Source organism: Bison bison, unplaced genomic scaffold (assembly GCF_000754665.1).
Source record: "Bison bison bison isolate TAMUID 2011002044 unplaced genomic scaffold, Bison_UMD1.0 scf7180017864371, whole genome shotgun sequence".
NCBI classification, from domain to species: Eukaryota; Metazoa; Chordata; class Mammalia; order Artiodactyla; family Bovidae; genus Bison; species Bison bison.
In genome coordinates, this window is record NW_011494943.1 from 6,817,749 (window position 1) to 6,828,028 (window position 10,280).

Consider the following 10,280-nt stretch of genomic DNA (forward strand, 5'->3'; position numbering starts at 1 on the left):
GCTTCAGGACCGAACAGCGTGGTGGCTTTGTCCCCACCGCCCCACAGGGAGAGGCCTGCACCCCCGACCCACCCCCTTCCTCTGAAGGCTCGGCCCCCAGGACTTCCGGGCAGTAAGTGACGCGATAAACTTCTCCCCCCGTCTTCACCCTTTCTCCAATTATCTGGAGCCTAGACTTAGAGGAGAGCAAATCCCCATTGCTGTTTCAACCGTCCTGAAAGAGCGAGCCAATTAGAAAGGAGCTTAGTTTACTTACCTGCTCCCTCTAGAGCGTCGCTCGCTGATGACGCAAGGCGCCGTTCCCCTTTGAGAGCCTATCCCGGTTCGTTTCGGTCCCAGCCAATCACAAGCCGGGTTCAAGCGCACCTCCCCTCCCATTGGGTAATAAAGACGAAGTCCGGAAGTCTGGGAAAAGGGTCTTCCTGTGGCACTTTCTCCGGCGCGTTGTACAGGGTCCGACCCCGCCGAGGTGAGTCCGGGTCGTGCCAGGAAGATTTTTAAACCTCAGTGACCTTGTTGCGTAACGGTCCTTCCCTTTACAAAGATGAGGGACCAGCAGGAGAGTCTTGCCCTCCGTACTAAGGACAGAGCCAGGTCTCCCACCCTCGTCCAACAAGCTGGAATAGACGGAGGCGAATTTTGCACTGGCCCCGAGTGCAAAATTTAAGAGGGCGCCAAAACCCTCAGAAATCGAGGTAATAATGTTGTAATGCAATGTTTTAAAAGATGAAGATTAAGGCAAAAATTCATAATGAACAAGATGTATTTTTAAATACAGCCCTAGTGACGTCTGACCCAATACTTGTAATGCCGCCTCCCCCACCCCCCGCCCCAAGTGCCCTGTCAGGCACATCCTTGAAGAAGCCTTCCCTGACCCGTCGTCTCCCAAGCAGGGTTAGCGCCCGTTTTTATCCCCTCAACACTCCAGCTCCTCATTACTTATTAAACTGCTTTATCATTCTTAAGTTATCTTTTTATTTGACGTTGTCAGCTGAAAGAATAATGCACAATGTGCACGTTGTGAGTTCGGTTTTATTCTGGCACCTTACTGAGGACTGTTGCCCAGGAAGACAGCCTCTCAGATTACTCTGAGACAGTGCTTCAAAGAGGTAAGGGAGGAGCCAGGATATTTATAAACTTTTTTTTTCTCACTGGAAATAACATGTAATCAAGCATAAGAAGATTACTGTTAACCATAAAGAACAGACATCTTGAGTTAATGATTTTAGTGCTTTTCCATGTATGGGAAGATGCAAGAATCTGGGGGCACTGGAATTTTTCGTTAGTTATATAACAACTATCTGGGGGCCAGTATATCCAAAGCACAGGGCTTCCCAGGTGGATCAGTGGTACAGAATCCACCTGCCAGTGCAGGAGACATGAGTTTGAACCCTGGGTTAGGAAGATCCCCTGGAGCAGGAAAAGGCAACCCATTTCAGTATTCTTGCCAGGGTGATCCCATAGACAGAGGAGCCTGGAGGGCTACAGTCCACGGGGTCCCAACAGAGTCAGACATGATTTAGGGACTAAAACAGCAACATACAGAGCACAGAACATTGCTGTTTTTCCCCATCGCGAATTCCCCTTAGGGAACATTGTTGCTGAGTGACTGCAGTAGCTAATAGCTTGATCCTTGTAGAACTGGAATGGCAGACTTTTTTTTTTTCTTTACAAAGTATGATGAACAGAAAACTGCACAGACCATAAGTGTACTGGTTGATGAATCATCACAAGTCGTAACCATGTAACCGTGACATAGATCACATAGTAGAACTTGGTCAGCACTTGCAGGAGCTCCTTTTGCCCCTTCCAGACACTTCCCTTCCCTTTACTTACTTCCCTTCCCCTCCACTTACTTCCCTTCACTGAGAAGTAAATGCTGCTCTGATTTCTAATAAGCCATAGTGTTTTGTACTCCTCCCATCAGACCAGGAGTAGGCAAGCTATGGTTTGTAGCACAAATTCCTCTCACCACCTATCTTTGTATAACCTACAAGTTCATGACTTACATTCTTAAACGGTTTTTCTAAAACTATAGAATAATATTCTGTGACATGTGAAAATTACATAAAATTAAAAAAAAAGAATTTAGGGACTTTCCTGGCAGTCCAGTGATTAGGACTCAGTGCTAAGACTGCCAGGACCCATGTCTGATACCTGGTCGGGGAGCTAAGATTGAAAGGTTGTTGTTGAATCATGTGAATACACCAGGATTCTTGGCCCCCGGAGGAGAAGAATTCAATCCAGGGCCAGAGACGAGGCTTGATAGCTCAGAGCTTTTGTGTAATAAAGTTTTATTAAAGTATAAAGGAGATAGAGAAAGCTTCTGACATAGGCATCAGAAGGGGGCAGAAAGAGTACCCCCCTGCTAGTCTTCAGCTGGATGTTATATAGTCACTAGCAGTCTGTTAATGAAAGGAATGTCTTAAAATTCAGAATGGCACCAGGCCCCTCACCCATAAGATGCATTTTGGGATAATCTTGGCACCAAATGGTTTATCCTGGGCCATAAAATGATTAACTTGAATCTTGAAGAAGGGCAGACCACCATACAAATGGTTTCATTTACATAGATTAGGGGAACCATATCTGAGTATAACATACTGGTTTGTCAAGTAGGTTCTGGGCCAAGAGGCGGTATCTGAGTATAACATACTGGTTTGTCAAGTAGGTTCTGGGCCAAGAGGCGGCGGAACCGACTTGGAGACAGAGTTTGGGGTAAAGGCATAGCATATTAGCATAGCTTAAGACGAACATTTCCATAAGAAAAAGGCATTGGTTATCTCTAGGCTCAAGAATAAACCAGGTGTCATTATGGCAACACAGTATTTTAAGAGAAACCTCCCTTTAAACTTGTATAGAGAAGGAAAAAATATTGGTAGTTTGTTTCCTCCTGCCGCTTAAGAGAGAGAAAAATGTCTGACACTTGCAGGCTATTTCCTCCATTTGGAGACCCCTGGCCTTCCTGCCTGTTACCCTCTCATTTTCATCGACTCCAGTCCCCAGGTCCTGGTCTACAAAGACTGTGAAAAGTTTGTCCTTTCTTCCTCCTTGAGAATTCCAGACCCCTCTCTCCTTGGGGACCCCTAGATTTCCTGTCAACCTGCCTAGGAAATGACTCAAGATCCCACAAGTCTCACAGCATGGCAAAAAACATAGAACACAGTGATGTTCATTTCTTTACATATTGTCTCTGGCCGTTTTTGCACTTTAATGGCACAGTTAAGTAGTTGTGACAGAAACCATATCATCCACAAAGCCCCAAATATTTACCATCTAACATTTGACCGAAAAGGTTTCTCGATTCCTGCACTCGACAATAAGCTCCAGGAGACTTGAGGCCCGATCACACTTTTATCCCCAGAGTCTGCACACTGCCAGGCACATAATGGATGTACATGAAGAGTCTGTCTTAACATTCCATTTATTATCCTCTCACGTGGGAGGAAGAGGAGATTCAGGATAGACACCCTAGTAAGCCCTAGAGTGCTCCTTACCCACAGGTAGTATCTCTGGTGGTTTAGAACAGGAATTCTGTTCTGTTTAGTCCGATTAGGACTCACACCAGGTTTGAATCTTTCTTCCTCCACATACAAGCTATATGACATTGATAAGTTTAATCTAAGGCTTATCTTCACAATATGAGGGGGAAATAGTACCAATTTCTTGTAAAGATTAAACTTAGATAGCATAGGGACTTCCCTGGTGGTCCAGTGGCTAAGACTCCAAGCTCCCAATGCAGGGGCCAGGGTTTGATCCCTGGTCAGGGAACTAGATCCCATATGCTGCAACTAAGACCCGGCAAAGTCTAATAAATAATTTTTAAGTTAAGATAGCACAGGTTAAAAATGTGCCATAAGTTCTGAATTGATGTTAGCTAACGTCATCATAAATATTATCCCCTCCAGTGTGTCTCTGTAAATTAGACCTTAGGTCTCTGCAGAGCCCTCAAAGGGCTTCATTCACTCCTGTCATCTCCCCTCATTTCTCAAGGCCCATTCAATCCCAGTCACAATCCCGGAGTAACAGAAGTGTGCAAGGGGGCCTTTTCTGATGTTGCATTTTTCATGTGGAGAATTAGCTGTTTGATTAATCACATTCCCAGACCTTAAGGCCATTTCTGAGTTGCTAATGCATTTCAAAAGAGCATCAATAACATATAGCAGAGCAGTAGGTGGGAGAGGCTGCCAAGCCTGCCTCCTTCCAAGAGGGCTGCTTGGATCTAAAACTGCTCTATCAGTCAGCCTCCCAGCAGGAACCAGATGGCGTGCTCAGAGGGGCTGATTGAAGAGAGTTTAATGAAGGAACTTTGTGCAGAGGTGTGGCAGGATAAAGGATGTGGTGAAGCGCCCCCCTCCCCGGGCAGGGGAGGGAGACGATCAACAGCTGGAAGCCACTTTCACCCTAGGCCCTGAAGGAGCAAAAAGAAGGAGCTGTTCCAGAAGTAGCAAGAGCTGCAGCAGAAGGAGAGGGCACCGGCCAGGAGCTGTGGGCTTCCAGAGAGAAGGGCAGGGTGGAGGAGAGGGGAATGGACCTGGCCAGGCAAGTGGGAGCTACTCAGCAGAGCTGCCTAAGGCCACACCAGAGACAGGTGCTCTCACGGGACCAGGCTCAGAAAACACCTTCGCCTGCCCCTCTCCCCTCCCCGCACCTGAAGTGCTGGCATTCGGCCTCCCGTTTATCAGGGTCAGCATGCCCTTCACCTCGTCCAAAGACTTCACTGAAAAATAAGGTGATCGTGCACTCAGGATAGACTTGCGTGTCCTCAACCAGAGAGGGGATTTTGCCACCCACCCCCCAACCAGGAGACATTTGGCAATGTCTGGAGACGTTTTTGATTGTCACAACTTGGCAACCTAGTGGATAGAAGCTAGAGATGCGACTGAACATCCTACAATGCACAGCATAGGCCCCCCAACGACAAAGAACTATCTGGCCAAAACATCACAGTGCCGAAATAAGAAACCCTGTTCTAAACTAACTGCTCTGGCCTCGTGTCAGAGGCCCGGCCTCCTTCTCTGACCCTCCCTCAGCCTCCAGCCTGGCCCTGCCTCCCACTTTCTCATCCAGCCTCCAGGCAGTGCTGCTCCTAGCTCTCTCTCCAGGCCGCCAGCTTTGGGCTGGATCTCAGTGGCGTCCCCAGTAGCCAGCCTCTTCCTCCGGCTGGCATCGGTCACTCCCTTACATCTCCGCCTCACTCCCAGGCTGCAGACATTCCTTTCACAGCTAAGCGTGGCCCTTGACTCCCAGCTCTTGTGTCTGAACCCCCATCCTTCTCCCACTCCTTCCTCTCCTCTCCAAGACCATCTGACCTCCAGCACCTGTTCCCATAACCCCTCTCCAGCCTCAGCTACCCTCCCCATCATTTTCTCCCTCTCCCAGTTGAGAATTCTTCCACCCCTTGGGAACATCACAAACAAAGCCGACTTGGAGAGCTAGCCAAGGTCCTGCTCAAAGCTATTACCCCCTTGCTACTTTCATCTGACCTGAAGCCTTCCCCACAAAACACACACTTTGAGCTCACAGGTGCTGTGAGTCTCGGGAGCTGCCGCCAGGGTCTTGCACAGGCTTCCTGGCTGAGATACTAGGAAAGTCTGCCGAAGGTAACCGCTCCCTGTAGTCCCTGGGGAGAGGGCTCCTTTGGGGCCGGAACCTCAAACGGCACAGGAAGAAGCAGTGGCCAAGTTCATTGCTCCCTGGCACCAGGGAGGCCCTCGCCAGGGGGCAGGTGGACCCTTCTCTCTCCATGCCCCTCCTGGCCTGCCCCCAACCTAGGGCCTCTCCTTACCCCTGTCCTCTAGCCCTCCCGAGGCTCAGAGCGGAAGCAGGAAGGAATCCAGCTGTTTAGTCCTGAGATGGAGTCGGCTGAGGTCCAGACTGAGCAGAATGCCCAGCCACCTTTATTCCTTGAAACTCAAAAGAGCAAGCAGGGCAGGTGATCCCTGGAACCCCCCTGTGTGAGCTCCCCACCTCACTGTCTACCTGCGCCTCCACACTCTGGTGGAGTGAAGCACAGCCCCTGGGCGGGAGCCAGCGCCCTCCCGGCCCCAACGGTGGCCAGCACAGGCAGGAGAGCCAGGGTTAGGCCCCGGGAAGGACAGCGGGGTGGCTGGGCTGGTCCACCCCTCACTGCAGCCCCACCAGCTCTGTGATGGGAGGGGTCTGCACCATGAACTCCTCGTAGCGTTGGAGAAACAGCCGGAAGCGAGCCAGGTAGGAGTCCTCGTTGTATGGCAGCTGCTTCTCGTGGAGGAACTGGGACACCACAGGCTTCACCTGGCAGAAGGTGGGCAGGAGGAGAGGCTGCAGATAGGCCACCCTCATGGGGACCCTTCCTCTCCCCAGCCCCCAACTCCTGTCTACTTTGTTGCATGATGCTGGGGAGGAGCTGAGGGGCTGGGAGAACTCCCACATTTCCAGCAGGGAAAGGGAGTTTTATCCCCAGCATTCTTCTCCGGGGATCCTGACTATCTGACAGTCCTCCTTAGCATAGGGGGATAAACGCCATCTCTCCCTTTCAGCAAGCACATACAGGTGCCTGACATCTCAGGTCCATTTCTCCATTATCTTCAAAACCTGTCAACGTAAGCACTGCTTGAAAGTGTTAGTTGCTCGGTCGTGTCTGACTCTTTGCAACTCCATGGGCTGCAGCCCGCCAGGCTCCTCTGTCCATGGAATTCTCCAGACAAGAATACTGGAGTGAGTAGCCATTCCCTTCTCCAGGGGATCTTCCCAACCCAGGGATTGAACCAGGGTCTTCTGCATTGCAAGCAGGTTCTTTACTGTCTGAGCCACCAGGGAAGCCCAAGCACGGCTTAGTCCCATTTTACAGATGAGGAAGCTGAGGCTCAGAGACATTCAGTTAACTTGTCCAGAGTCACACTGCCTGGTCAGAAACCCAAGTGTTTCTGATCAAAAGCCACACTGCTGCTTGTTCCCTGAGCGGCCCCTTCCTGGGAAATTCTGGCCAGGTCAGTCGGTCAGAGGGCCCTGAAGGGGACTCCCCCTCCACCCTCAGGCAGCTCCCTCATCCAAGCCCCTCCAGCCCCACCCTCGTCTACCTTCAGGCACATGTTGTCGGAGAGCCTGGGGAAGAGGTGGTGTTCCACGTGGCAGCTGATGAGAGAGTGGCCGAATGCCCAGTCCAGCACCGGCAGCCGGGGCAGGTTCAGCACCCCCAGGCTCATCATGTGGATCTGTCGCGGCTTCTTGTCAGGGGAGAACATGGGCAGCCCGATGTGCTGTGACAGACACGAGGGTCAGGCCCTGGGGCCGGGCCGGGAAGACCCGTGTGTCCCCACCCCGCCCTGGCATCCTCAGCTGGCACCCGGGGGCCCCGTGGGTCCTGTGTCTGTCTCACTTCCTGCTCCGGCAGGACCCGGAAGAGGCACGAGGAGGCTGAGGTTCTGTGTCCTGTGCTGAGCCTCGCCCATCCCTGACCACTCCCCCCGTCAGCGCAATGAATGGAGTCTGGGTGCCCCTCTGGCCCTGTGGTTCTCTAAGTCCACGACGGCCCCCCACTGTCCCTCACATCCCTGTGCCTTCGCTTCATCCCAAAGAGACCCTTCTCTGCTCTCCTTTCAACAATCAAAATCCTGCTCATGGTTCAAGAAACACTTCCTCTGCCAGGCCTTGTCCTCAGTCTAGAGGATGAGGAAGTGAGTGGGAACTTACGGTCTCACCAGACAAGCGGAGGGATCACAACTGTGGGACTGCATCATGGGATTAAGTCATTAAGGCCGGGTGGTAAGTGCCAGGCTGGGATCCTCACTGGTCCAGGGAGCAGGGAGGTGACCGTCCCCACAGAAGTGGCCCCAGAACTGAGCGCTGAGCTGCCGGACTCCCACAAAGACCTCCCATCTCCAGCGTCTTACCTAGACACACGCCCGCTGGGACCTCGGTGGTGGCCCTTGCTTCACTTCCCTCGGGCTCATCACAGTAAGAGCCCTGAGGCTAGGAGCTGGGGTCCTATTCACCTGTGTCCCTAAGGAGCTTCATCAAGTAAACTTTGCACACGTGCGTGCAAGGTCGCTTCAGTCATGTCTGACTCTGCACCCCTATGGACTGTAGCGCACCAGGCGCCTCTGTCCATGGGATTCTCCAGGCAAGAGTACTAGGACAGATTGCCATGCCCCCCTCCAGGGGATCTTCCCAACCCAGGGACCATCCCAGGTCTCTTACGTCTCCTGCATTGGCAGGTGGGTTCTTTACCACTCGTGCCACCTTTGCACAGAAGCTGCTTAATAAATCCCATCTGTGCTCGAATGGCAGCCAGTGTTGAAGGGAAGTAAACTCCTTACCTGAGACCAAAACTCTCTGTGATGACCCACAGGGAGAAGGGCAGAAGGTAAGAGTAGGGAGGTATTTCACCTGGTGACCTCTCTCTCCCTAGAATCTAGAGTCCAGCCTTCGGCCAGGTGGTCCCCATGCCGCCCTCCCCTGTGTGCAGGGTAGGGGAGGCCTCACCTGGAAGATGTTGACGTGGAGATAAGGGTGGGCCAGCAGGGACCTGGTGATGAGCATGCAGGCCAGGGCCGAGCTGGGGCTCTGGAAGCCAGACACATTCAGGAGCAGCCAGTATTGAGAATAAAGGCCCAGGGAGATCAGGCCCAGTGTCCGCAGGGCCGTCCTGAGCTCCACCTCTCTCAGCCGCTCTGCCAGAAGGGGTGAGAGATTGCGGGGGTTGGGTTTGGCAAGGTTCCAATCCAACATAAGCAGGCTCCCTGGTGGCTGAGTGGTGCAAACTCAGGTGGCCAAGGTAGTTACAGCCCTGAAAAGTCGGTTCATTCGCTTTTCTTTCCCCCTTTGGCTGCACCGTGTGGCTTGCAGGATCTTAGTTCCCAGACCAGGGATCAAACCCAGGCCCCAGCAGTGAAAGTGCCAAGTCCTAACCACTGGACCACCAAGTAATTCCTTTTTTTTTTTTCTTTTGCCCATTTTTAGAATAGAAAACAGAGCATTAAGCAACCTGAGGTCAGTCTGATATTAATAGTAAGTGGTGGCATGGGGCTTGAGCCCTTAGCCCCTGCTCCTTCCACCGTACAATATTGCTCCTACGAGACTAAACATTATAACGTACAACAGAGTGTGAGGCCTTTACAAAGCACTTTTACATCTACAACCTCATTATGCCTTCCCACCATCCTTGAGGAGCAGGGGAGAACCTGAAGTTCAGAGACGTTAAGCTACCTGCCTGCAGTCATCACCCACCAGTAAGCGGCAAAGTCAGACTGGGCCCCAGCTCCACGGTTCTTTCCACCCTGCTTGGCTGTCTCAGAAGGTTTCTGTCTGGTCTCAACTCAGGGCTCCTCGCTTCCTTCATGAAGCCTCCACGAAGCCATGAGAGGGAGGAAGGGAAGGGAGTGGGGGGGACCAGGTCTTTGCAGGGCACGGCCCTGGCTTACTCACCCACAGCCACCAGCGGGGTTATGATGGGGATCAAGAGAGGAGCGAGGAACATGTAGACGTAGCGGTTGAGGCAAGGCAGCCTCCACGTGCTCGAGTCCCCCAGGCCTAGCACGTTGGTGTAGCCGTGGTGCATCTTCACGTGTCCATACTTGGCGTACTCCGCAGTGAAGGACGTGCATACCTGGAGGAGGCAGCCAGAAGCAGGACGGGGCCCACATCACAGGCGAGCAAAGCTGGCCCTCTGGAGCCTCGAAAAGACCCTCCTTCCCCAGACCCTGCCTTTGCAAGGCCTTCCTGCCTTCCACCCCCAGCTCATCAGCCTTGACCATCAGCTCTCAGGGATCTAGGACGGCAACCCCATCCTGGGACTTCCCTGGTGGTTTAGTGGTTAAGAATCTGCCTGCCCATGCAGGGGATGTAGGCTCGATCCCTGGTTGGGGAACTAAGAGCCCACATGCCTGAAGGCAGGTAAGCCCAGTGTGCTACAACTACTGAGTCTGCACACTCAAGAGTCCCGCAGCACAACTAGAGAAGCCCACGCGCTGCAGTGAAGAGCCAGTGAGCCCCGAGAAAGACCCTGCGGCTGGGTGCCGCAGCCAAGACCTGGTGCGCGTGCGCGTGCACGTGCGCGCATGCTACGTCGATTCACTGGTCCATACCGACTCTTTGCGACCCCACGGACTATAGCCCGCCAAGCTCCTCTGTTCATGGGATACTCCAGGCAAGAATACTGGAGTGGGTCGCCATGCCCTCCTCCAGGGGACTCAGCGATGGAACACGCATCTCTTGTCTCCTGCACTGGCAGGCAGGTTCTTTACTACTAGGGCCACTTGGGAAGCCCCTAAGACCTGATGCAACCAAATAAATAATCT

At 52.5% G+C, this 10,280-nt stretch overlaps 1 protein-coding gene across 1 annotated transcript in view; it reads right to left on the bottom strand.

Annotated features, from left to right (window-relative positions):
- Positions 1-5,866: 5,866 nt before the first annotated feature.
- FADS6 (fatty acid desaturase 6) overlaps positions 5,867-10,280 on the bottom strand; it is a gene marked incomplete at its 5' end in the record, with an annotated part of 15,799 nt that continues 11,385 nt past the window's right edge. The window contains 4 exons of the mRNA XM_010856489.1: positions 5,867-6,276; positions 7,062-7,241; positions 8,467-8,654; positions 9,409-9,589. Coding sequence (XP_010854791.1) covers positions 6,127-6,276; positions 7,062-7,241; positions 8,467-8,654; positions 9,409-9,589 — 699 coding nt within the window. The remainder of the gene's footprint in view (positions 6,277-7,061; positions 7,242-8,466; positions 8,655-9,408; positions 9,590-10,280) is intronic.